We start from the raw sequence: 27,595 nt of genomic DNA, 5'->3' as shown, positions 1-27,595 counted from the left end.
GTCCAGAGGAGGAAGCAGAGCTGGAATGCATGTTATTGTCAGAGTTATCAGAAGTTCATTCTCTTTCTCCCCTTTTCACACACACACACACACACACACACACACACACACACACACACACACACACGGCTATTCCTAGCTGAGGAATGGCTCTGAAGCGTTCTCTTAGTCTGTGGATGGTCTTGGAGAGGCTGAAACGTTCTCCCTCAAAGGAAAGACGGAGCCTGTGCTGCTCCGACCATGGCCCTCGCGTCCATCCTCACGAGAGGGAGGAGTGTGTGGTCCACGCTGCTCGGCTCCCGTGGGCAGCCGTGGCCTCACGGCTCCGTCGCTGCGTCCCGAGGTGACAGGTGACTGCCCAGGCATCGTGAGAAGGCTGTGACGGGGCACGACTGCCACAAGGGGCAGCGCCACGAGCTGGGGCGTCACCAGTGGAAGCGCGCTCACAGGAGGAGGGCGCGGCGGTGCAGGGGGAGAGCGGCAGGGCCCAACGCCAAGTCCGAAGGCAACGTGGAGGCGGGGCGTGGAGGGGCTGGGCTGGACACGACTGCCCGGGCGGCCTCTCCGCCCGCGGCATCCATGCCGCTGACGGCTCGACGTGGCAGCACATCCCGGTGACGTGCCCCGTGTGACGGCTTCCATGCACGTTGCACGCGGCTCCCGTTCCAGCTCTGTGATGGCCACTCTTGGCAGCCGCGGCGCCTACCGAGCCCAGGATGCCTGCGCCGGACAGCAGCGCTCCACCCAGCAAGAGGGAGCCTGCAAGAGTCTGACCAGCTTGTCTTTGGATGTTGAAGTGAGAATTATTCGAGGAAGTAACACGTTTTAACTTGGAAGAAAAACGAAGCCACGCTCCACAGCTCAGCCCAGGACCCAGCGCCTGATACACGTGGGCTGAATTTACCTGACACGTGGTCATTTTCACAAGTCTGGGATGGCAAGGTCTGGGGCATCAGTTTTCTCCACTGCCAGTCAAAGACAACCAAGTTCAAAGTGGCTTCAACAGGCATTGCTTGCTAGGAAATGGCCAAGCCCTGGCCAGGCAGGCTGCAGGCGCTCTGTCCACCTGCAGTCCTCCAGGCGCTCTGTCCACCTGTGGTGCTCTAGGTGCTCTGTCCACCCTGTGGTCCTGAGGACTCTGTCCCCCTTGCAGTCCTGAGGTGCTCTGTCCACCCTGTGGTCCTCCAGGCGCTCTGTCCACCTGTGGTCTTCTAGGCGCTCTGCCCAACCTGCAGTCCTGCAGGCACCCTGTTCCCCCTGTGGTCCTCCAGGAGCTCTGTCCACCCTGCGGTCCTGAGGACTCTGTCCCCCCTGTGGTCCTGAGGTGCTCTGTCCACCCTGTGGTCCTCCAGGCACTCTGTCCCCCCTGTGGTCCTCCAGGCGCTCTGTCCCCCCTGTGGTCCTCCAGGCACTTTGTCTCCCCTGTGGTCCTGGGCTGCAGCTCAAGGTCGCTGCCTCCACTACTGCGCCCAAACACGTCCTCGGTCACATCGAGGCCACTTCCCCCGCAATCCGACCAGATTCCTCAGCTCGCTCAGGGGCTTGGGGCCACCGGCTGTGGTGGGGAGGGGCCTGCCCCAGCTGCCCACGCCTGCCCCCATGTGCCCCGCAGGGCCAGCAGAGGGACGTCGATATGACAGGGCCCAGCCTGGAATTAGGCCAATTCCAAACGTACATCTCCAACACACAAAGAATGGGTGGACAACTGACACGCCCTACGTCCAGTCGCCATCCAGCCTGAAAAGCATGAGCCCTGGAACTTGCTTCCATATAAAAATCCTCACCAAATTTCTTTTTTTTTTTAAGTTTTATTATTTTTATTTTTTATTTTTAAAGATTTATTTTATTTATTTCTCCTCCTTACCAGTCATTGTTTGCTCTCTGTGTCAACTTGCCATGTGTTCTTTTGTGTCCGTTTGCACCCACGGGGGCACCGGCAAAATGCATCTCTTTCATTGTTGTTGCTACGTCCTCTTGCTGTGTCAGCTCTCCGTGTGTGGGGCCCCACTCCTGGTCATGCTGTGCTTTTTCAAGCAGGGCTGCTCTCCTTGCAGGGGGCACTCCTTGAGTGCAGGGCACTCCTTGCATGTGGCACCTCTGCGTGCGGGCCAGCTCATCACCTGGGTCAGGAGGCCCTGGGGATCGAACCCTGGACCTCCCATATGGTAGGCGGATGCTCTATCAGTTGAGCCACGTCTGCTTCCCCCTCACCAGAGTTTAAGACAGCACAGGGCATAGTCTACCTGCACCCACAAGATAACTACCGAGTTAATATTTAAGTAACATTAAATGAGGCAATAAAAAATTTGTTGCTTTTATACTTGTAATGATTAATCTTATTTGTATTAAGAGAATCATAGCAATACAACCGCACTGAGGTTTGGTGACATAATGTTCGACAAAGGGTGGCCTTCTCAGACATTGCTAATAGAGAAAATTGCTACAAAGTTTTGAAGGGAAATTGCCAATGTTTGTCAAAATTAAAACTGCATTCACCCACCCACCCCCTAACTTTTTCAGCAATTCCACCCCGTGGGGGGTCTGCATAGGTGTGAAAGAATGAAGGACCGACAGCAGGTGCCGTCATAGGGGCAGGTGGCTGAAGCGTGGAATCCCTGCCGAGCAGCGCTGTGAGATGCAGGCTGCGCGCTCTCTGCCCCGCTGCAGAGTATCTATCTCCCCAGGGAACACAAATCGCTGTGAGTTAGCACACCAGCCTTGGGGAAGGGGGGTGGTGTCTCAGCATTAGATGTTTTACGTCTTCCTACAGACTTTCCATGTATGAATCACATGAATATACTGCTGCTCCAAAATTAAGTCATAATAAAAAGCTACTACAAAACCAAAATATGTGTTTTCCTCAAACTTTCCTTAGGAAAGACTTCACGGAAAGATCTCTTAACCTGGCGTTTTACCCTCACCGGTTGTATGCGAAGTGTTGACTCGAGACCTCTGAAGCAGCAAACAGATAAGAGTCTTGTTCTTGTTGTTATTTGGTAATCAGAAAACACGCCGGGGTTCAATCTTCTTTCTCAATAAACATTTTGGAGTTGGTTCCTTACATCATTCTCGTCAGTTTGATATTTTGTTTGTGTGTGTGTGTGTTTGTTTTTTCTGTACTTTCCTCAGAACGAATTCCTTTTTTATTCCCATCTTTGAACCTTTCCCAAATGCTCTTCTTCCTTTCCCTTTTCACAGAAACCAGTATATCCCACTTACCACATTTAAAATTCTATCTTTTGTGTCATTTTATATTTGTTTTTCACACTATCTAGACTAAGCTTCATGAAGGCAGGCACGTATTTATTTGTTCAGAGACGGTTGAGCCCAATAAATATTTTCACGTTGAATGAATTACATAGCTGTTGACACAGTTTGAAAATTCCGAGTTATTACACTATAATCAGAAACAATAACCAAGTAAATATTTGCACTAAAGAGAACACCCCAATTTTAAGAATATGGGGAGCTGTTTTTGAGATGCTGAAGTGGATCTGCTATAACCATGCACTTGGTCCAAATTCTTTCCCCTGTAGTACGTCTGTACCTGAGCTTGACTTGGTCCAGTTGTCCACCCTTGAGCCAGCTGCAAGCCCACACTCACGGAGGCAGCTGCTGTTTTGGGGCAGCACCTTAGCTTGCTCCCCTCATCTCCATCAGCCTTCCCCATCTGAAATCACTCCAAATAAATATAAAACTATGTACTGAGTGTTTTCTAGGCAAGTGCAGCTTGCAGCTCCGTCTCTGAGTTCCCACTTCTGTGGATTGTTCTCCTAACCCTTCCTATGGGAAATTCTGGGCTGTCTATGCACACTCACTCCCCACTTGGCAGCAGGACTGATTTGAAAAATACATATATTAAAAAGCAAGAATTGCTGACCATTCTGGGAACCGGCCACTGAATTCAGTCAACTCCCTCCTTTACAAACGAAATCCGCTCATGGGGTGGGGCATATGTTCTTGCGAACTGGCCGTGTCCTTGCCCCCTTCTCTCCCACTGCCCATTTTTCATTTCACAAACACTTCTGGTGGTTTCTTTTATCAGTTCTCTCTGATCCATTGGTGCCACTACTTGATTCTTTTCTGGTTTATCTGCCTATGTAGTAATCATAAAAAATATCACATTATAGTAGTTCCATGGCTCAGTGAAAGTGTGACAAAAAGCAAGAGACTGGATGCAGGAAAAAAAACTATGATTGTCATAGAATGGGCGTTTGGCAGACCAATATGTCAAGCCCTCGATATTATTGCAAGTTATTCTAAATCTTATTCTTAAAAAATGAAAACTTAGTGGTTACCATAAGTTCCGAGGGGAGGGAGATGAAAGAATAGAATAGATGAAAATAGGGCATTTTTAGGGCATTAGAATTATTCTGCATTGTCTTGCAATAACGGATACAGGCCATATTAAATTTCATCCAAACCTATAAAAGTATATGATCCAAAATGTAAACCATAATATAAACCATTGACCATGGTTAGTAGCATCACTTCAATATTTGTCCATCGCTTGTAAAAAATGTACCATCTGCATGTAAATTGTTATTAATAAGGGAGAGAGGGAAATGGGGGAAGGTGTTGGGTATATGCGAGTCAGCTGTATTCTGTATGTGACTTTTCTGTATCCTAAAGCTCCTTTGAAGATACAATGTAAAAAATAAGACACTGGGGAATACATGGAAGAAAATGTCACTGTCCATACAAGATAACAGATCTTACAGTGATGAAAGACATAATGTCTAAAAATTTTTTTATATTATTTCAATTTTTTTGGTATTTTATTTATTTAAAAAATTATTTCATTTTCTTATTAATTTGATTATTTTTTTGGCACATTTTTAAAGAGGTTTTGCATCACAGAAGTGTCACAGCTGTAGCAGGGGAGGACCGCTGGTGTGGATGTCAGTGATGGGGGGATGCGTGGGGAAGGGTGCACCTGGGACACGCCTCTAATGCAGATGAATATGTTCAAGTGTTCATGCGGCATTGTCTCGGTGGGTGGAGACTCACACAATAGCCAAAAGAATATTGAATTCCCATCCTGGGGAGATGTAGCAGTTTCATATAATTGATGAATTCCAGAAAGAAATATTGGATTATACTTATAATCTGATCTGTACCTTGGCATGATTGAGTTATGATTAGGGCATTGAGTCCCCACTCCTTGGTGGGTGGGGACTCACAGAAAAAAGGCATGGTGAAGAACAGAACTGAGGGTTCTCTGATGTTGGAGTTTTGATGTTGGAGTTTGATGCTAAAGACTTAAGCTGGAGCCCTGGGAAGTCAGCACGTAGAGGAAAGAGAAGCCAGCACCAGGAAGGAAGGAACCTTGAACCCAGAGAAAAGCAAGCCCCAGGAACGTAGGAACCCAGGAAGCCTGAACCTTCACAGATGTCGGCAGCCATCTTGCTTCAAATAGACTTTGGTGAGGGAAGTAACTGATGCTTTATGGCCTGTATCTGTATCTGTAAGTGCCTACCCCAAATAAATACCTTTTATAAAAACCAACCAATTTTTGGTATTTTGCATCAGCACCCCTTTGGCTGACTAATAAAGAGACTTGCTACATTCTCTAATAGAGTGGCAAGAATCCCCCAAGTGCATGGGCAGTGCCTAGTGAAGGAAGACAGACCATTATGCCAGGCCCTTGATATTGATGATTGTACTTATGAACCTTTTCTTGTGAAATTGAAACTTAGCTAGCATTATATATTGCCTAAGAGTTACCTCCTGAAAACCTCTTTCATGCTCAAATGTAGCCTCTCTCTAAGCCAAACTTAGCATACAAACCCACAACCTTCCCCCCAGCATGGGACAAGACTCCCATGGATGAGCCTCCCTGGTACTATCAAACACCAACTAGCAATGCATTTGGAAAAAGACCTTGACCAAAAGGGAGAAATATTAAATACAAATGAGTTTTTATGGCTAAGAGAATTCAAAGTGAGTCAGAAGGTCATTCCAGAGGTTATGCTTATGCACGTCTCATCAGGAGCTCATTGATTGCCATAGTGAACAGTGCCTCAAACAGTGGGGCTCCTAAGGGCACTAGAAACATCCAGACACTATAAGCAGGGCAGACAAGCCAGGAATTCAGCACCCTATCAGTGGGTCTTACTTTGGGATTTATGCTCCCCAGTGTAATAGTTAGATTCATTTATAATTTCCCTATATATGGCTTTTCTGCCCCTTTTATTTGAACCTATAAGCACTATACTTATTAAATATATGTCCCAGAGACCTAAATCTTTGTTCTGTCCATGTGCCAATTGAGCCCTGAATTTCAGCAAAATTGCAACACATACCCTCCAATTCATTGGACTCACCCAGGACAACTAACAAGGAGATGATGATGGACAATGACCATCCCAAGGAACAGAAGAGTGTCTGCAACTGCAAGACAGCTCCATCCAACTGCTCCATGGGATCTAAGTCCCTTCTCAATCAGAAACAGAGTAGACATCACCATCCCCAAATCCTCATGATTGGGGAATGAACAAAGGACTAAAGTAGACTTATTATTATTCTGTATAAACTTTATTATTCTAACAATGGAAGAAATTTTATCAATGATAGAAAGTCAGTGGCCATGTGAGGTTCTGAGGGGAGGAAGAGGGAAGAATAGGTGTAATATGGGGCATGTTTGGGACATTGGAATTGTCCTGCTTGACATTGCAATGGTGAATACAGGCCATTATATATTTTGTCATAACCTGCAAAACTGTGCAGGACAGAGTGTAAACTATAATGTAAACTATAGTCCATGGTTCATAAAAATTCTTCAATACATGTTCATCAATTGTAACAAATGTACCACATTAACGAAGGATGTTGTTACTGTGGGAAAGTGGGGGATGGGGAGAGGGTAGAGGTGGGGCATATGAGAATCCCTTATATTTTTTATGTAACATTGATGTAATCTAAAACTTCTTTAAAAATAACAGAGTGGGAGTTTGGAAAAGGACAGTTTGTTTTCTTTTCGTATCTTCTTCTGATTTGTCAGTGCCTTGTTGTCGTTGCATCCTATGGAGGGAAATGACGGCGGTTTCTTCAGTGGAATCAAAGCCCCTTCCAGGGCACATTTGCTTTGCTCTCCATGGAGTCAAACCTCATCTGGTGCTCGTTCGGGATGCTTGAGTTTTCTCTAAAATCCAGTCCACGTACTCGATCACATTGGTGTAGACGCCGGGCCGTTCCCTTTCTGCACAGCCTTCACCCCAACTTGTGATGCCCACCAGATACCATACCTCGTTGTATTTACAGGACAGGGGCCCCCCAGAATCGCCCTAGGACGAGGGGAGGAAAGGAGAGGCATGCAGGTCAGTCACACACTTCTCATTCTGTGATGCAGAACCCGACTGACGGCTCTCACCCGCCTATTCACTTTAGTGCCTGTTCACTGCGCCTCTGCTCATTGGCAAAGGCTGTTTTTAAAAAAAATATCTCAAGCTTTCAAATCTGAATATGTTCAATTTGTTAAGAGTGCTCGGTACCTTACAGGCATCCTTGCCTCCTTCTTTATAGCCAGCACAGACCATCTTATTGGTTATTTTATGCCTTTGGTATCTTGTCTGGCATTCTTCATTTGGTACCAAAGGAATCTTGGCTTTCTGGAGAGTATTTTGTATCTTGTCTGGAAAGAAATCAAACGTTTGACATGTTACTGTAATAACACATGTATAGTTATGAATATCTATACACACAAAATACACATGTGTCTATACATACACACGTAATTGTATATGCACACATATATTTATTTCTACATAAAATCAAAATCATGTCTATAGAAAACCTAAAGAGAAAGAATATTAGGCTTACCTCATAGAAAGTTTATGAAGATTAAAGCGCATAAAGACATTTTTCCTACTATCGTGTGTGCCATTTTGTTAACATTAATTAAGATCAAGAATTACCTATGGGTCTAACTGGAATTACCTCCCAGAGAAAACAATTAGATAACAGGCTAGGACATTTACTGAGAAGCACTAGCTTTCACATTAAACCTCATTAAAAAGAATTACTTTTTAAAAGGATTCAGAGTCACATTTAAAGTTTGCACCAAGCAGACATGCTGTCATCCACACTTGGAGATCTGTATTTTTCCATCTTAAGAACACGCTTCCTGCAACTGCAGAAGCTCTTTTCCTGACATTTCAGTCATATGACTTGATCCAGCAGAACGTGTTGTAGTGAACTGTGTTCTTTATCTTTAGGAAATAGAGACAGAACTTTTACCTCTTAATTTTCTGTACCCCCATCCAGTCACCCAGCAATCAGTGTACACTGCATCTCTATCCCCTTTCGAAGGTAGACAGATGGGCCGTTGAGAATCTAGGTTTTAAAAATCATTGTCTAGTTATCAAAAGCACAACATCTCTCCTTCCCCAGGAGAGTCTCTTGTCCTTCACCTCACATTATTTAGTGTTTTCTCCACTTAGAGTCATTTTTGCTTCATTGTCATCACTGGACAAGAGAGGGCCCAGCCCAGCCCTCCCCTCCTAACTTTGTGACCCTGTACGAATCTCTAAAAGGGAGGCATTAGACTAGGGCATCTGTTGTCCTACCGTATTAAAAAACTGTGCATTCACAAGACACCAGCATTAAACTGATGACCTCTTAAACTTCCAAAGCAAGACTCAATAATCAGGAAAGAGTGTCGGTCCTAAGGAATGGGAAGTAGAGGTCTGAGAGCCCCTCCCTCTCCTGCCGAGGTGGACACGCACCGAGCAGCGTAAATATCCTAACGCTGGGGCCGCATTGCCCCAAGCTGCCCAGCGACAGGATACATACCAGTGTAGTTCATCGCCGTCTCGAGTTTCAGCAAGGCAATATCATACCCGCTCTCTGCCTTTTCATACTTATCATGAATTATTATTTCTTGAACTCCAAAGTAGGGCAGATCCTCTTTTATTTCTGACTGGTTTAAAATGCCTCCATAAACACGCAGAATTTTAGGCGAATCTACCCTAAGGAGGAAACAATAGAGGAAAACACATTCCCTTTTTCAAAATAATTCTCCAGCAGTTTGAGCTATATGTCATTTAACCAGCGATCACTAAATATCTTCCTCCCTCCCTCCCTCTCTTCCTTTTTTTTTTTTTGGCAGTGGTGGGCTTTTAGTGGAAAGAAGAGAGTTCATGAATTTTTCAGCCTTGTATTCCTCTTCTGTAGGAGAACCTGGCCAGCACCCATTGTGCACCGATGCGATGAATGCCCTGTCCACCCTCTCACACACATGTGCACACTGCCTGAAGCGCTCGGAGTTCCAGTCTCAGCCCTGCCAACGGCCAGCTGTGACCTTGGAATATCTGCTTGGAATTTCTGGTCCTCCATTTCCCATTTGTAAAAGTGACCAATTGACCATGAGGGATAGCTGCGATAATTAGGATGATGTGTCAACTAGGTCAGGTAATGGTGCTCAGGTGTCTGGTCAAGTAAGCACTGGGCGGATTGTGAAATAAGGTATTTATGGGCTATTATGTATCTGGAGACAGAGTTGAAGCAGACAAAGGGGTGGGGAGGGGAGGGAACTGGACTCGAGGTCGGGAAGGCTCTGGTCTAGGTCTGGGCCCGATGCAGGACGCTGCGCTTACGGGGAACATGGGGCGCCCTGGGTGTGTGCGCTGGGTGGGTGTTTGTTTGTGGACTGGGTGGCGCCAGCAGCCCCTGCTCTGCTCTGCGCACGCCTCCTCCCGTCACTGAGGACGTCTAGCTCAGTTAGCCGCTCGCAGGTACTCTGCGTGTTTAACACACACCTGGGCAGCCCCCCCCAGCCACCCACGGGGGGCGGTACTGACTCGTCAAAGCAGTGCGCGGCGCTGAGGACCCACTGCTGTCCAACGATGGCGCCTCCACACAGGTGCCTCTGGATGGGCGTCGTGACGTGCAGCGACACCTGCCACGGCCACTCGCCCGGCACAGATGCGGTTCCTCCCACGATCCTGGACTTTATTTTGGTGGCGCACACTAGAACAGAAGGTTTGCTGTGAGCGGCACCCCCATGTCTTCCTGTTCCTTCAGGCACAGGCTGCCTTGCTGTGGCCTGGGCCCTCCGTCCGTGGACAGACGTGCACAGACCTGCCCTGCTGATGTCCAGGTAAGCTCCCCACCCAGGCCCTGCTAAGCCCTGCACTCCCCCTCGTCCTGCAGGGACAACCCTGGAGCCTCCCGGGACCGCAGCTGGCGTGGCCCCTGCCCGCAGCGGCTCCTGGAGCTCCTTAGAAGTGCACCAGTGGCCTGGACCCTGGTGTGTGCCCGCAGCCTGCCGAGGCGGACCCCCCACCAGGGTGCAGCCGGCCCCCCTCCCCACCTGAGCGTGGGCTCCTGACCACGGCTGCTCACGGCAGCTCAGGGACTGGGCCGTTTGGGAACTGCCTCTGCCCCTCAGCCTCGCTGCCTTTGGGGTACTCTCGGGTCAACCCTGGGCCTCGCTGCCTTTGGGGTACTCTCGGGTCAACCCTGGGCCTCGCTGCCTTTGGGGTACTCTCGGTCAACCCTGGAGACTCTCCAAGGACTTTATTACACTCACAGCCCTGCTTCTCGCCTCGCTTGGCTGCCCGGGCAGGAGAGCCCACCCGACTTCCATTCCTCGCAAGAGCCCCCTCCTGGACACGTCCGTGAATCGGGGGGGGCACACAGTGCAGGGCTCCTCGGCCTTCAGCACAAACGCAGGCCCCCCCGGAGGCTCCTCAACGCCACCCCGAGGCCGCAGGCTGGCCGGCCTGAGCCTTCCTACTGACCGCCCACCTGAGCCAGCGCCCTGGCCCACACCGCAGACCCGAGTCCAGAGGCCAGCGGGGGTCACTGCCGGAGCTGGAGCAGAAGACGCGGAGTCAAAACCCAGGTCCTCTGGCGCTCTCCCTAGCTCTGGCTGTGACCCACTCTCCTCGCGAGGAACATGCGTGCATGATTCTGGGGCACGGCTTGACTAGAAGGAGGGACGGGGCGAGGGGCTGGAAGGAACCGGCACAGGACGCTCCCCGTGCTGTGGAAGCTGCACGGGGCGTGCTGAGAAGAGGGCTCATTGCAGAGCGAGGGGGAGGCTCCACTTCAGAAGGCCATTTCGAAGATTTTGACTATATTCTGGAATCATTGGGGAATGGTAATTTAGAAGCTAGGAAGTGGCATGGAAAGCAGTTTAAGAAAATTAATAGATCAGCAGAAACTAAAATACATTATCAATAACCCAATAAAGCTCTTATGGGGGATTAGTCAAAGGCATTAAAGTTCATTCTGTTTTGTTTCTCAGTGGAAACAAAATTCTGAACTCATCTGTATTTAGCATCACGTCTGTGGTGAGCAATGTTCCTTGGAAGGCATTCGTTGTTGTATCTTCAGAAAATTAAGTTATATTTATAGCAATGACAATACGAGCTGCAACAAACATCCCAGTTAGAGTCCTCTTCTTTTACTTCATCCAATAATCTGGTATAGTGCAGTAAAACCTGATTATCTAGTTTCACCTAGTTCAGAAGGTACACTAAAAAGCCCTAAGATTTCTTTTCCTTTATCTCCTATTTTCGGCTTCAGCTATCAATCTATACCTGATCTATTTTGTGAACCGCACAGGCCACAATCTAAAAATTTAACAGAAGGGAACTTACTGAAGAAGGGATGGTGGAAAATGGATTCTGCTATTTATCAAGGAATAAAGAAGTTCCCACATTTTAAACTGTGTCAGCCTCCCTAGCAACAGAAATTGCCACGTGTCTCCTCAGTTGCTGAGAAGCAGAGTTAAGGCGACAGAATCATTTTGAATGCCTCAATGCTTCTGCTTGTCTTAGGTAAATTTACTGTGGAAAAATCAGAGGATGTCAAAAATAAAACTTAATTGGCTGACTTCTGAAAGAGGATTGGGTCATCCAGAGTGTCCCGAAAAGAGCTCCTCAAAATGCTAGGAAGGCACTGATTCCCAGTTAGAGGATTAGCCTTGAACATGATGTGACATCTGCATGTTCTGTGAAAGGTCTCAGATTGGGTCACCTTCTCAGGACAACAAATTCTGAGACATTGAAAGATTTTTATGATTATAAAATTTGTGCAAAGTGTGATTATCACTTCCATTGTGTCCATCAATTCCCAGTTCCATCTTAATTTATAGTGTTACAATACAGGAATCAAGCAATAAAGTTACAGATTAAAAACGTGGAGATTTATGTACATCAATAAATACTAAAGCCATCCTAAGCCAGTTTGGTAATTCAGGGAGGGGTGTTGTGGCACCTTCTTTCCTTTTTGGGTAGTTCTATTTGCCTACAAACCATCCCTCGTTATAACTCTCAGAGAGTTGACACTGGGCTGGAAACACTGCTGACCTGACTTGACTGTACTTTTTATGTTATTTTAGGTTTTATCTAATCTCAGCAACTTTATTTCCACCCTACCACCCTTATTGTGACAAATAAAGGTGGTTTTTACACAATTTGGCCAACATTCACAGTAGAACGGTGGCAGAAAATCTGAGAGAATGAAAGCCTTTAAAAAGAGCTTGTCTAGTATTTCTCGAATAGGTTCATAATTTTTCAAACATTTGATGGTTATTTATGTTTCACCTAAGATCAAGGAACAGGCAATGGGAAGAAAATGAGTAAATTGATGAACCGAGATGCTGGCTGATATTTTAACTATAAAGGAGAGCATGAAATAAAGTTGCCCTTGAAAACAAACCAGATACAAGAGTGCCTCGGAGCACGCATCTCACCATGAACTGCCAGCTGTGCAAGTGCATAAAAACGAAAACATAGGTTCAGTTGATACTCATCAAATGAGAGTTTAATCAAGGCCCAATATCTTACCTTTAAAACATGACCGGCCTGGGTGATGGCAGTGAACACGACAAAATTGCATGGTAAAGTCTTCGTTACTAATTGCTTTCACCCGTGTGGCTAGTGCTGATTCTCTTAGTCATGCCACATGCAGTGTAGACCCCTTCCGATGCAATTGTTCACGTGACATTACACTCACCGTTATCCATTTTACATAACCGTAATGTGTATCCCGAGATGCCTCCTGTCCCGTGGAGTATTTTAGTTGGGGATCCGTTGGAAGAGAGCTTTAGGTAGCATCTACCCCTGCAGACAGGACAGAAGCGCATGAACATTTCACCCTTCCCTGGGAGCCGGGACATGGCGTAGCCGTTAGTGTCTTACTTCTCTTGAGAGGGGGCATAGGTGAAAAACTGGCAGCGGACGCTGTCCGTGCACGTTTTCTGGCAGGCTTCATGCCCTTCTGCATCGACAATGTCCAGCTCTTCGCCCAGGAAGTCGGTGTCGTGGTAAAATGAAGTGTGGCAAAGCACTGGGCGTAAACCACGGGTCGGATGTGAGACACGTGACCTGAGCCCCTCTCAAGCCCCCCAGGATCAAGCTCAGTCCCAGGAAAGTGCTTGCGCTGCTCACCTGGGACGCTGTGCCTGCAGGTTTGCAGCCCGAAACCCGACAGCGCGCCAGCCCTTCTAATGCGAGTACTCGGCAGTCCACTTTTAGATGTTTTGAGAAGACACAGATTTCTAGCAGAAAGCAAATTAAGGGCTGTACAGTGAAATATATCGAAGAGAAATACGCTAAAATATAAACTATAGATATACAGACAGCTGGTGGAGAAGCGCGGGTTGGCCCACACTGGCGTTACTAGTGGAGACTCGCCTGTGTGCTCGTCCTCTGACCAATCTCTGTCTCGGACTCCCTGATCGTAGGTCATGGACAAGCTCTCTAAGCTGAACCACCTGACTGCAAACGTACTCTGAGACAGATTTGCTTTTAGTGCTCCTGGTGTCACTTATTTCCTTCCTTCCCACACTCCCAGGCGAGCTCAGGGATTCAGTACTTTTCGTGCGACCCAGCAGTCTTCTATTTGGGCGTGAAGCCGAGGGAGTGAAATCCAGCCCGGGCGCCTCAGGAGCGTCTGTGCAACGGGGAGTCTCTGTTCCTCGTCAGCGCGAGGGCCAGGCCAGGGCAGTGGTGTCCAGCAGAAGCTTCTGCAGGGACGGAAACGTTCTATTTCTGCACCAGCCAATACAGTAGCCCTGAGCCACATGTGGCAACCGAGCATTTGAAATGAGGCTCGTACATCTGAGGAAGTGAATATTTTGCTTTATTTAAGGAACTTAAAACTAAATAGCCAAGTTTTGATGTACGGCAGCCATGTTCCGATCACACTCTGTGGTGAGGACCAAACATGTTATTCCTTTCAGAGGTAACGATTAATACTTTTATAAAAAGAAATAAGAGGAAAGTGATTGGTTGACCAAAAAAATAAGTTATAAAGACATCTTTATGTGGTTTGCAGCTTTGTACCCCAAAAAGCACATTCTCAGACTTGGTCCATTCCAGTGGACTTTGTAAATAGAACCTTCTGACGAGTTAGGTCAGCTGGGTGTGGCCCCGCTGCATCAGGATGTGTCTTTTTCTTCTTCTTCTTATTCGTTATTTTCTTTCAAACGTTACATTCAAAAAATATAAGGTCCCCAAATACCCTCCACCCCCCATACCCCACTCCTCCCACATCAACAACCTCCTCCATCATCGTGGCACATTCACTGCGCCTGGCGAATACCTTTTGGACAGTGGGATACACTGCCCCACATGGACAGTGGGATACACTGTAGTCTACACTCTTCCCCCAGTCCACCCTGTGGGCCATGGCAGGACACCCAAAGTCCAGCATCCTTCCCTGCAGCACCACCCAGGACAACTCCAAGTCCTGAAAGTGCCCCCACGTCACATCTCTTCTCCCTCCTGTCCCTGCAGGCCTGATGGGGAAGGTTACGGAGAGGAAGGCTGAGGGAGCAGCTGGAGCTCGCAGTCCATGGAGCCCAGAAGAGCAGGGAGAAGCCAGGAGAGGCCGCACGGCCCCTGCGCTGGAGAGCAGCCCAAGGCCAAGGAGCGCCCGCAGCAGCCCCGAGCCCCACCGCCCTCGGGGAGAAAGCATCACCTTGGTGACTCCTGGATTTCAGACTTCGAGCCTCAACACGGTGAGCCAGTAAATCCCCTGTGTAAGCCAGCCCACCGCGTGGTATTTGCTTGAGCGACAGGAAGCTAACATGGCCTCTCTCCAAGCCCGTGGCCGTGCTCCAAGACTCCGCTTTGTCTACACTCCTGCCTTGAGAGGCTCGGGATCCTCCCTGGCCTGGTTCAGGCTGGACAAGGTCGTGTTTTGGGTAACAGAGCACCCCGCTTTACAGGTTACGCTCCCCGGAACTGTCTGCATCCGCTCCCCTGCTTTATCTCTCCATGTCTTATCACCATCTCGTATACGACAGATGATATTTTTATATCTTAATTATTGTCTGTGTCCCCCACAGGAATGTAAACTCCACAAGGGCAGGGTTTTAAAATCCATTTAGTTGACTACTGGTTTCCCCAGTGGTTAGAACAGTGCATGGCATAGAGCAGGCACTAAACGAATTACCTGAAATTTGTTGAGTAAATACAAATAGCAGATGTGTTTTTGCTTGACAAACCTGAACCTCTGAAATCACAGCCTCACTCTTCAGAAAACCAGGCTTGTTCAATGGGCGAGGAGCTTAAGCTCTCATCTCGCCGGGATGGCTCTGCGGGACCCTCAGGGAGCACCCAGGACAAGCAAATGGCCCCTGATAGACAGAACTCCAGGCTGGAAGCCGACGTGGTCTCAGGATGCTTTGTGGCGCTTACTGAAGTGTGGCAATCGCCCTCGCAAGGGGCCTTGGGTGCACAGACATTTCCCACGCTTTGTCTTGGCTTTCTGTAGGGAAGCAGTCTCTGTTCCGAGTTCTCCCACCACCTCCCTGGATGGAGTCTTCCATTTCCTTCCTCCTCCACTTTGAAGTTGGCTTTTGGGGGAAGCAAACGTGGCTCAACTGATAGAGCATCCGTCTACCACATGGGAGGTCCAGGGTTCGGTCCCCAGGGCCTCCTGACCCGTGTGGAGTTAGCCCATGCTCAGTGCTGATGCGCGCAAGGAGTGCCTTGCCATGCAGGGGTGTCCCCCGCGTAGGGGAGCCCCACACGCAAGGAGTGCGCCCCGCAAGGAAAGCGGCTCCACGCGAAAAAAGCACAGCCCACCCCGGAGTGGCGCCACACACACAGAGAGCTGACACAACAAGATGACGCAACAAAAAGAGACACAGATTCCCGGTGCCGCCAAGAACGCAAGCGGACACGGAAGAAAACACAGAGAATGGACACAAGAGAGCAGAAAATGGGGGGAAGGGAGAGAAATAAATAAATCTTTAAAAAAAAAAGTTGCTTTTGGATCCCAGCTCCTGGCTCAGCACCTAGAACAGGGCGCTGGGCTTAGCCGCCCCTGATGGCCATCTGTTCCCCTTCATTCCATTCAAATTGGCCAAGCTCCTCCTTTGCCGGAGGCTGGGGCCTCCCTAGTGTAAGGAAAACAAGAGTCTTCAGTAACGACTGGTGATCCACAGTGGGGACTGGAAGGGCTAGGGCCTGGGGGTTCTTCTTCCCAGCTTTTATACTATACAGACTCCTGGGTTAAATTCTTATTTATTCTATTTTTAGAAGATAAACTTATCTTAATCTTAACACTTACCTCTGAGATTCTCCTGGCCATTCTTTGGAAAAGTAGGTAAAAAACAAACAGTTGGGGTGGTGGGTGCAGATGCGGCGGCAGACAAAGGCGTCTGGAGCAACGACGCTGTCGACGTTAAGGTCTTCGAACACCGTTTCGGGGAAAATGTCCCGAATGCAAGCTGTGAGAGAGGAAAGCACGGCATGAAATCGGCTTGCCAGCAGGGCCGGTAAAATCCCGGCCACGGCATTTGTAAATTCCAGATTAAAATTTTGTTTAGTCCGAGATCTTTATTGATTTTTTTAATTTAGAAAAACTGAAGTGATTATTTAAACAGGAAATGGAAAGATCAGCTCTAAAACGAAGTTTATTTCACGGAGCCGGGAAAGGATGGCTGGGCCCCACGTATCAGTGACCTAAAGCGGGCCCTTGGGCAGCCGGCTCCTTCCATTTCATGGCAAAACCTGCTTATTACGAGGACGGCCGTTACCCAGGTTGGAGAGCGCACAGGAGTTCAGGGAAAATCCAGACTCCACGTTTCTGAGCTCGGTTATCCTTGTGGGTGTCCCCGTTTGGGTGTGCTTCAACAGACAGATGTTACTGAAGGAAAACAGAAATGGGAGAGGTTTTCATTCTTCCAAGTGAAGGTAGAAAAACGTAGGTGACAACTAGGTCCCACGGGAAGAGACCGTTCCGGCGTTGCCGCTGAGGAATTACCCTGATAGCGCTGACCTGAGGGCTGGGCTGCAGTTCTGCTCCGCGCTAACGAGCACGGTTCGCACACGGGTGGGTTTTGTGGGATTTATTTCTTCCTCAGTAAACACGGCGGCTCTGCAGGGTGGTGGTGGAGAGTAGGAGCATACAGACGGGTAACTTCTCCAGCCCTTCACAGTTCTGACACTTAAATTTTTGCAAAGCCTGGAAATTTCCAATTTCCAGGCTCACAGTTCATATTGTGTTTTGCCTTAAACATAGCACAGGGAGTTCAAGCTGTGCTTTAAAAGACAAATCATGGAAAATCAATTATTAATTTGGGGATTTTGCTTTGTTTTGCCATTGTTTTTGCTGAAACAGATCTTTCATACTTTGCTTTCTATTTTTCTCCTTCCTCAGAATGTAGATAGTAGATTGTTAAAATCTTAACACTAGTAATTTGAGCTTTTCCACCTATTTTCTCTGGACTTCAAGTCAATGTAGTTGCCTGTAAGAATCACAGTTTTCAAAATATTTCTAAAAACAAAATTAAAGACATGCTCCCCTAGCAAAATTTTGCTAAGAGAACACAGATTAGTCATTTGAAATATTCGTCATATTCTTCCATAGTTGATTTCTCTCTGGAATGTTTCAAAATCCAGTATGCGGAAGGGTAAAACATTTCACATGGATTTCAGTATTTTGTGTTCATTAGAGAACAGCTATTCCGAGAGAGATGAAAAGGCTTTCATTTTTTATTCTATACATTTATACTGGGTAGCACAATCAGATCAAATTTAACTGTTTCAAAAATGCTAACTTAAAAGTGAAGCACTTTTTATACCTGTTTTTCCCTCTCCCTAGCCCCAGAACATGCTTGAGTTCATGCCTCCACAACGATGGTATTGGTTCTGTTGCTAGAATCACAATAAGGCTATAGTAGAACATAGTTTATTTTAGTCCATAGTTCATTTCCCAATCGTGAGGACTCTAGGGGGGCGTTTTTGGGACTTGGGAATTGTCCTGACTGACATAACAACGACAGACACAGGCCTGTATACATCCTGCTGTAACCTACAGAATTACGTGGGAGAGAATATAAACTACAACGTAAGCTATGACCCATGCTTGGTGTCAGTGCTCCAAAATGCATTCATCAATTGCAACGAACGTACCACACTGATGAAAGAAGCTGGTAATGTGGGAAAACGTGGGCGGTGTGGGGAGCGGGGGCATACGGGAGTCCCCTATATATTCTCTGTAACATTTATGTAATCGAAGTATTTTTTTAAAAATTAAAAAAGTGAAAAAATAAAAGTGAAGCACTTTTGAAGTTAACTGGTGATGGGTTCAGCCATAAATGAAATACATCCAAGAAGGAATCTGGGTTTTAAATGCACTTTTTATGAAGAAAACTATGAGTGGTTATTATAGAAATGTTCTTTAGGGGCTAAAAATAAATTTTGGCGTCAAGTGGATAGACGTGATGTGGGGGCATTTTTGGAGGTTGGAGTTGTCCTGGGTGGTGCTGCAGGGACAGTTACCGGACGTTGTATGTCCTCCCATGGCCCACTGGGTGGACTGGGGGAGAGCATAAGCTATAATGTGGTCCATTGACCATGTGGTGCAGCAGTGCTCAGAGATGTATTCACCAAGTGCAATGGATGCGTCATGATGATGGAGGAGGTTGTTGTTATGGGAGGAGTGGGGTGAGGGGGGTGGGGGTATATGGGACCTCCTATTTTTTGAATGTAACATTAAAATAATAAAGACCAAAAAAATTGGATAAAATGTTTCTGAGTCGCCCATTTCCTCTCCCGTGAAAACCTGCAGCGCCCGTGGGCTGCGCTGGGCCACCCACCGGTGCTCCCTGCTGGGAAACCTGCTGGTGGCGAACGTGAAGAAGTGGCAGTGGACGTGGTCGGTGCAGCGCTGCTGACACTCGCGCGCCGTCCTCGTGGTGGAGGCGTTGTAGTTCAGCCCCTTCATGTCCAGGTCCACGTAGATTTCTTTGTTGCAGGCTGGAGAGAACGTCAGGCACTGTGGCCACCTTCCAGAGGCTGCCCGGCCCCCAGACCCACCCTTCTTCCTCCTTCTCTCACTATCCCTCAGAAGTTCTTTGTTTTTTATTGTAAGCTGCTTAATTCCTACTCCCACAGGGAAGCAGTAAAACAGTGTCAAGGCCTTCTTTTTTGCAACAATGCTAGACTTGTAAATTCCTGTCTCAATGTTCTGACTTGGCCTCTCATCTCCTTAAATCCACCAATTGACTTGCTAGCTATTCTATTCAAGGATCAATTTCATTAAATCAAGTGTCACTTATATATGCTCCTTTTGATTAGTTTAATAAAGCCTTTCCTGTAAAATTCTCAAGTGGGAAGGAGAAAGAACATAAGTGGTTAAAACTGGGCACCTCCTTCTCTGAGGTGAGACGTTTTCAGCATTCCACAGCCTGTATGTCCTGTGGGGGGACAGTGACAGGTCCTGCTCTGTCCTCCACACTGAGAGAACGTCACGAGGGGAGTTGATTACAATACACCAGAGTTTTGTTTTATGGTCTTGAAACTTTGTCTGATCTAACTACTGTGTACATGGCAATAACCAGCGTTGCTGAATCCACACAAAACATCTTACCACTTATTTGGTGTAGGCATTGCTTGAAAGAATGTCCAGAAATTGCTCCTGTCATATTCACTTTTGGCAGTGTTTCTGTAACACTGTCTTTCAGGACACAGGTAAACCTGTTTTTAAAGAAAATAACATTACTGGGTGGGAATGTTCGTTTTGGTTTTACAAGAACGAGACTTAAAAGTCAGCACACAGAAAGCCCAAAAGGAGGAAATCAAGTGCTATATTTCATTCGAATACACATAGATGGAGAGTTTGTTTTTCATTCCAGCCCTCTGCCCTTTTACAGACCATGTATAATATGTTTTCTGAACAGGAATGGAACTTCTAGATGAGAGATCACCAGAGTATGATCTGTGGACCAAATGTACCTGCTGCCTGTTTTGGGTACAAACAACCTGAGAGCTAAGAATGCTGTTTGTATTTTTAAATGATTACATTTGAAATGGTTATGTAAGTACTTACATGATATCCTCAATTTTGCCTCTGGACCTGCAAAGCCTAAAATAAATATTTTCTGGTTCTTTAAGGAAAAGTTTGTTCTCCCCCATTCTTGATTCTAGAATGTAAGTTTTGTAAGTTCAGGGAACTATGAAAATTCTGCGAATGCAGCGATCACACACAAAGATGCTATAGCCTAATTCTTCAGCAAGGCTTTATTGAACTTTCAAGTACGAGCTTGTCCATCAAAAGCTTCTGTTGCTAGAAAACTAAAAGAAAATACAACACAAAGACTGAACTCCAATGTAAACTATGGACTGTAAGAGCGGTGGAGTATATGGGAACTCAGTATTTTCTGCATGATTTTTCTGTAAACCTATACTTCTCTAATTTTAAGGAAAAGCTTCCCAAAGATTAGGGCATTCAAGCAATGATAAACTCTCCTGCAGATTACCAGCCATTTGGAGCGTGAACGTTTACCTGTACAGCGGGGCTACCTTACTGGTACCTGCTGAACCAAGGGGGCTGACCGCACTGCTAAGACGGAGACAGCTTAGCAGGTGCAGGAGGAAGTTCGGGGCCTGTAAATGCTCTCCTGTGAAAGCACCTGTCCCAGAAGCTTTAATCTGAACCAATCACGCCTCTATCATGAATTCCAGTTTCTAGGAAATACAGTAGAGAGAGAGGAGTAAGTTAAATGACACTTTAAGAAAACAATCGGATGCATCCAAAAGGTAGGTCATTCTACAAGCAACTGGCCTGGTTCCTTGCAATGTCATTACCTGAAACAAAGTGGTATGTGGAGTGCTTTAAAAATTCTTAATATGACTCCAGAGAAAAAAGCAAATTCAATTTGTTAATAGCTAGAAATTATATTATGGTTATAAATCAATAGCTACAAACTACATTTTTTTTTTTTGGACAAATAAGATGATATAAGGAATTCTTGTTAAATTTCTTATTTCTTTTATGTAGGAATAGGCATGCTGAGCGGCAGGGTGGCATGATGGTTTCATGACACTAACATATATATATATATATATATATATATAGCTATCTTTAGAGAGCTAAAGACCCCGTGTGTGTGAGTATAAAACTATATATAAGTATATATGCAGTTAAACATTTAGGTCGATGAAGCTAAATGGCAAAGAACTTTGGTGGTGGTGGTGAATCATGGTACTGATCTTATGGATTATGCTTATGTCTAAAATTTCTCCTAACGAAACAGTTGGGAGGGAGGAAGTTCTTTAAATAATACCAACCCATTAATAAAGCAAAAGCAAAGTGATAAAGAGTCCCAGGAAGCATGAGATGAGCGAGAAAGTCCATCCCAGCATCAAAAGAGCCTGGGAGTCCGCACGGAGAAGGTAGCTGCTCCTTCTCAAGCTTTGGAAACACCTCTCGTTTCCTTCCGTACCATCAACATTGTTTTAAATTCAATCGAAGGACCGCGTGTTTTCCTGCTCTTCACACTGTATCTCACGAGTCGCCGTGTCCTCTGTGTGGCAATGTCGACACTCACCGTCTAGTGGGGTCTTCTAGAGACGACTCAGCCATGAAGGTGAAGAGCAGACACCTGGGGTGGTGGGTGCAGAGGACCTGGCAGTGCTCAGCGCTTGGCGCAAAGACGGTCGCCACGTCTCCTCCCTGGAACGAGGTGTCTTCAAACAGCGTCCTCACACACTCTGCCGTGCGACACACAGCACATGGGATTTGGGGTTTTAATGGACATATAAATCAGTTAATAATCACACAAAAGCCAGGCCAACAGGCCTACTTAGTGGGACATATGCCTGGGTTTGGAAATCAGGGCAATTATCACACGAGCAGTCCAGGTGGGAAAACCACAGGATGGGTGCGTTTGCCTCGGTGGAAGCTTCTGAGGCTTGGATTGCTTCGTAATTGAATGTACAACTCGGGTCTTGAGTAGGAAAAGAGGCCCCTCGGGCTGGCACCCAGCTCTAACTGGGCTTCTCCCTTCCCTCTGTCTGAGCCCCAGCTGATCTGCAGCCAGCGCTCCAGCGCAGCCGCTTTCCAGTACCATCCGGTGGCCCTGAGAGTGGTAAGAACTTACTATATTGCCTCACCATTTAAAACGGGCCAATTTACTATGAGGACATTTAATCTCTTGGAAAAATTATTGAATCTCCTTCACCTATAACTATAAGTTTTAAAAAATAAGATAACTTAGATGACACAACATTTTTTTTCTGGTTTTAGAAAGATATGCCTAATTTTACAATCACGGTTTTTTAGGTCCTATGTTCCTTCGTCACTAAATAAAAGGTTGTAGTTTTCAATTTCTGCATTTTATTATTAAGAGGTACTGCTATGTACTCTGGTTTTCTTAATGTTAAAAATGAATTTCTATACAGCAAAAACGTGGGCAGAATAAAATATAACTCAAATATCTATTGTTGTAACAACCAACATGCCAAGAAATATGCAGGAAAGCCTGTGGGTACAAAACATTCAAAGTTATCACCAGACGTTCTATACTGCACCGGGATGGAGAAGAGCCACATCTTTACTTTCACTCACTCAGACGTAAATGCGGCAGACCCTTCAGTTACTAACGGAGCAACAAACCACAACGGGATCGGTGCCACCTGTGGCCTGTCGCAGCGGATGCACAGGTGTGTTCACACCCAGCACAGGTGTTGCAGGTATCTCAAAACTGCGTCACCGCTCAGCTCAGCACATTGACAGAATGAAAAGCAGTTTTAGGTCCACTCTAGAGCCTGTTATTCAAGATTTTAATGAGAGCAACACCTATTTCTATATGGCTTATTCTACAATTTAACTAACTGCATTTAAATATAATTCATTTCCTCTGTAAAGCAAAGTATTCTCACTTTACGTATATGAAAGCCATTATCCTAAGAACAGGGTCCACAGTGTTCACTGGGCTGCCCAAGGGACCCAGGGGTCCCTCGACGATTGGATAATTAATTTTAAAGGACAGATTAATTCTCAAAATACAAATATAGCTTTGTAGTGCCAATAAAACCTGGTTAATATGTTGTTGCTTTGTTTTGTCAACCAGCGACTCTTATTTTTATATATTGACCTCGTATCTAGTAGCATCCTTGCCGATTTGATTGATTAGCTCAAATAATTTTTATATTGACTATTTGGGGTTCAAGGTACCCAATGATGTTATTTGTAAATGATGAGAGTTTATTTCCTTCTAACCCTTTACCTTTCATCTCCATTGCCTCCCTCACTGCGTTAGCTAGGACCTCCAGTACAGTGTTAAATGATGAATGTGCTTGTCTTATTCCCAACCCCTGTTAGAAAAGCTTTCAATACTACACTGCTAATTATGAGATTTCTAGGGAAATTTTGTTTGGTTTGTTTATTTAAGATACCCTTTAAAAGAAAGAAGGATGCTCTCTTCTATTCCCAAATTGCTAAAAGTTTTTATCATGAACTGAACTTCGTTAAATATTTTTGCCTCCATCTGTTTATATTGAAATAGTAAACCAAGTTTTCAATCCAGAATAAACCTAACTGGTCGCAACATTTCTTCTTCTTCTTCGTCTTCTTATATACTGTAGATTAAACTTGGTTTTGTTTATGATATTTGCATCTATGGTCATGAGAAAGAAAGGTCTGTGGGTTTTTCTTTCTTATAATGTCCCTCTCAGGTTTTTCTGTCAACATCACACTGACCTTATAAAATAGTGTGGAACGTGTCACTATGTTGATTCGCTTGAAAATGTGTTTGTTTCCTATTTTTATTAATATCTTATTTCTTAAAATGTTATTTTATTTTTTAAAGATTTATTTATTTATTTCTCTCCCCTTCTCCCCTGCGTCTTCTTTGTCTGCTTCTGTTGTTGTCAGCAGCACGGGAATCGGTGTTTCTTTTTGTTGCGTCATCCTGTTATGTCAGCTCTCCATGTGTGCGGCACCATTTCTGGGCAGGCTGTACTTTCTTTCGCGCTGGGCGGCTCTCCTTATGGGGTGCAATCCGTGCGTATGGTGTGCAATCCGTGCGTATGGTGCTCCCCTGCGTGGCAGGGCACTCCTTGCGCGCATCAGCACTGCGCATGGGCCAGCTCCACACGGGTCAAGGAGGACCCGGGGTTTGAACCGCAGACCTCCCATGTGGTAGATGGATGCCTTAACCACTGGGCCAAGTCCGCCACCCTATTTTTTACTTCATTCTAGTTTCTTTCCATTTAATTTGCTGTTTTCTATCTGCCTTCTAGAGCTCAATTTTTATATCATTAATTTTTACCTTTTCCTATTCTCATGTACGCATGTAAGTGTATACCTTTCGACATAAGCACTGCTTCAGCCTCACCCTACAAGTTTCTTGTTACATTTTCATTATCACTTGGTTCAATACATTTTCTAATTTCCATTGTGATTTCTTCTTTGTGCCATATTTATTTAAAATTATATTGCTTAATTTTTAAACATTTGGAGATTTCCCATTTTCTTTTGGTTATTGATTTTTAGCTCAATTGCACTATGATTGGAGAACCAATCTCTATGATTTAAAAATTTTTTAATTTGTTGAGACTTGATTTAGGGTCTCATGTGGTCAATTTTTGTAAATGTCCCATGTGTACTTAGATGAATGTGTATTCTGCAGTTGGGTTCAGTGTTGAAAATAAATCAATCAAGTTAGCACTGTCTTGTTTATAAATGCATTAACAATATGCCTTCATAGTAATGACAATGGAGAATGTAATAAACCAATAACAATCTTACTACAAAAGAAAAAAAATATGAGCAATATAGTTTAATACATTAAGAGAAATTTATTTTATTTTAACTTATTTTATTTTAATTATATTTACCTAGATTTGCCCTTTTCACATTTGCCAATAAATGCTAGCCAAAAGTAGCAAAATCAAATGTAATATATCAATACATATGTTTTTTCCCCCTTTTAAATAGAACATGCTTTCTTTTTAAAGAATAAAAGAGGTTGAAAATACTTGTAATGAAACATGCCCTACTTAAATTTTGAGCATTGACTACTGGTTAAGTAGTTTTAAGCAATTTTAGTGGATAGAAGCTGGGTATGGAGAACTAACAGCAGTAATTAAATTATTGAAATGCATAAGCTATGGATGATATTTCCATAAAACTTTTCAATAAAAATTTTATTATAGATATATATACACACACATTTTCAGTTCAACACATTTTCTAATTTCCATTGTGTGTGTCCCATTTTCTAATTTGCATGGTACACACACACACTTTATGAATACCTGACTAAGCAGTGAGGCAAATCAAGACTTCTGATTTTTATTATTGCCCTTGAATGTTTTAAATGTGCTACATGGACATAGAAGTAGATGTAGATAAAGGCATGGCTACAGACATAGCTTATCATTATGAACAATTCCTTTGCCTCAATTTCCTTGCGTGTTTTGAAAAGCCCTGGAGTCTTAAGGGGAAAATAAATGCAACCGCATTAAACAGAGTGGGCTGGTCCCACCCGTGAGAAGCACAGCGTGACGTCCCTCTCGGGGCTTAGCTTCCTACCTGTCTAATCTACAGCTTGGGGAAGCAAGCCATTTCCAGTCCATACTCGAGAGAAAACTACTTACCACCAGCAGCTGAAGCAAATAACACGAAAAGTATCATTTGATGTAATAAAACCATCCTACAAAAGAAAAACGTGGTATACTTTTAGAACATAAAATGTGAATTCATAATTCCTCTACTGACTAATTGACAAGAAATAGCAAGGAAGGGGAGTAGCTCATTCGAGAGCAATCACGGGTTCCTGTCACAAGGACGGAGCAATCACGGGGGTCCTGTCACAAGGACGGAGCAATCACGGGGTCCTGTCACAAGGACGGAGCAATCACGGGGCCCTGTCACAAGGACGGAGCAATCACGGGGTCCTGTCACAAGGACGGAGCAATCACGGGGGTCCTGTCACAAGGACGGAGCAATCACGGGGGTCCTGTCACAAGGACGGAATTTCTTTCCGAAACACAGGAACATTCCTCGGGAGGTTGAGTGCGCCCGTCCAACACGCTCATGGTTCTGGAGAACAGACCAGAGCCTGAAGGGGGCCGGAGGGGCTACCCCTCCCCACCTGCCCCCCCTTCCCTTCCACCCCGCCCAACCCCACCCCACCCCTGCAGCTCCCTGTTCATCTCCTTGCCCTCACCTGAGCCTCTCCCTCCCCACTTCTTCCACCTGCGTCCCCTCTTCCAGCTCTTTCCTTCTTTCCACCTCTGTGCCCTCTCTCTACTGAAGGCGTCTGAAGGACTCTCTGCTCGTGAGGATTTTGCAGATTCCGCTGCAGGTGGATTCCTGGGACGTCCGGGCACCTGTCAATGAACTTACCCCTCTCAGCATGGTACTGCTTAGCAAACCTGGCCCATCCGGAGGCAAACCAAGACTGCCGCTTCTGAGCAGCCCCCAGATGCCATTTAACTTTGTAAAATGCTTGTTCTTTAGTAGAAACTGTGACTTTTCTTTCACCTGGCAATCCTCTTAAATCAGCTATGGACACTAACCAAAAGCCTCAAAAACACTGTCTGACGAATTAAAAACAAAAATCCGTCTTGCTCTATTGTATTGATTAATGTTAGCAAGTAAAATTTCAAAGCCCACGATAGGAAAAGGCACTCCCCGGAGGAGCTGCTTGGGAGAGATGGTAAATAATTTCTGAAACCGTACCTGAAAACACCTTTCTGCCTATTTGCTGCTAGTAATTACTACTGAGGGTGTTTTTCTTTTCCAAAACGACCGTCACCCTCCTCGACCTGGGCCTGGGCAGGGCAAGTTCACTTAACGCCAGGACTTGCTTTGACTGGCTCCCAGGGTGACGTAACATCGTGCCTCTCGGCTCAGGCGTCTGTAAACCTCCTTCAATTCCTGCATTTCAAAAATACACCTAGGGAGAGTTGGTTGCTTATTCAGTACATTGAACCTCCTTGTCTTCCTTTGTTTTCCTGTGTATTCACACAAATGACATGCACACAGAGGGCTTGAGGTGGCCCGCGTGCCTCTGCAGTGGGCACCACGCCGGGCAGCGGCCGGCCGCGGCCACCAGGTCACCCCAGGCTGAGCACCAGGGTCTGAAGAACAATCACCGAGGCTGACGGATTTTCCAAGCCGAGCACAGCAGAGGTGGAGCTCAGCTGGGGAGGGCGGGGGCACGGTAGACAACAAAGGGCAGACTAAGCACCGTTTCTCTGTGCTTCCCAGTTTCCTTCCGTGAACTTCAACCTCCTGAGACCCATGCAGGGCAGGTTGGTATTAAAAAGACAAGTCCTTTCCCTTTTTAGCCTCCTGGTGCCCCTGAAAATCTAAAGCAAGGAAAAAACCAGAA

The 27,595-nt window shown here is 45.8% G+C and overlaps 1 protein-coding gene across 5 annotated transcripts; it reads right to left on the bottom strand.

Annotated features, from left to right (window-relative positions):
* Positions 1-6,515: 6,515 nt before the first annotated feature.
* On the bottom strand, positions 6,516-27,414 carry F11 (coagulation factor XI). 5 transcript variants are annotated; one of them, XM_071212608.1, is made up of 16 exons: positions 26,941-27,362; positions 26,426-26,588; positions 25,854-25,909; positions 21,800-21,962; positions 19,840-19,946; positions 19,067-19,226; positions 17,003-17,112; positions 16,534-16,693; positions 13,401-13,510; positions 13,152-13,299; positions 12,967-13,073; positions 9,801-9,969; positions 8,794-8,969; positions 8,239-8,334; positions 7,494-7,633; positions 6,516-7,286 (listed from the first exon to the last, which is right to left on the bottom strand). In XM_071212608.1, exons 3-16 carry the CDS (start codon positions 25,906-25,908, stop codon positions 7,110-7,112), a joined length of 1,878 nt encoding a protein of 625 aa, XP_071068709.1. In that variant the 5' UTR covers position 25,909; positions 26,426-26,588; positions 26,941-27,362; the 3' UTR covers positions 6,516-7,109. The 5 variants fall into 5 exon arrangements, with proteins under 5 accessions (XP_071068709.1, XP_058145766.1, XP_058145767.1 ...); XM_058289783.2 differs by lacking the exon at positions 26,426-26,588 and having other exon boundaries at positions 26,941-27,361; XM_058289784.2 differs by lacking the exon at positions 26,941-27,362 and having other exon boundaries at positions 26,426-26,870.
* Between the last annotated feature and the right edge of the window lie 181 nt (positions 27,415-27,595).

The sequence above is a fragment of the Dasypus novemcinctus genome, chromosome 29 (assembly GCF_030445035.2).
Source record: "Dasypus novemcinctus isolate mDasNov1 chromosome 29, mDasNov1.1.hap2, whole genome shotgun sequence".
Lineage (NCBI taxonomy): Eukaryota > Metazoa > Chordata > Mammalia > Cingulata > Dasypodidae > Dasypus > Dasypus novemcinctus.
This window is presented reverse-complemented; position numbering and strand designations above follow the sequence as displayed.

Excerpts from the sequence above, each read along its gene's own strand:
- F11 (XM_071212608.1), bottom strand. The coding sequence starts at position 25,908 with ATGGTTTTATTACATCAAATGATACTTTTCGTGTTATTTGCTTCAGCT. Across the intron at positions 16,694-17,002 it reads CTGTGCGCTCTCCAACCTGG|CTTGCATTCGGGACATTTTC; the intron begins GTAACGGCCGTC and ends CCTCTCTCACAG. Across the intron at positions 7,287-7,493 it reads GAGGCAAGGATGCCTGTAAG|GGCGATTCTGGGGGGCCCCT; the intron begins GTACCGAGCACT and ends CCCTCGTCCTAG.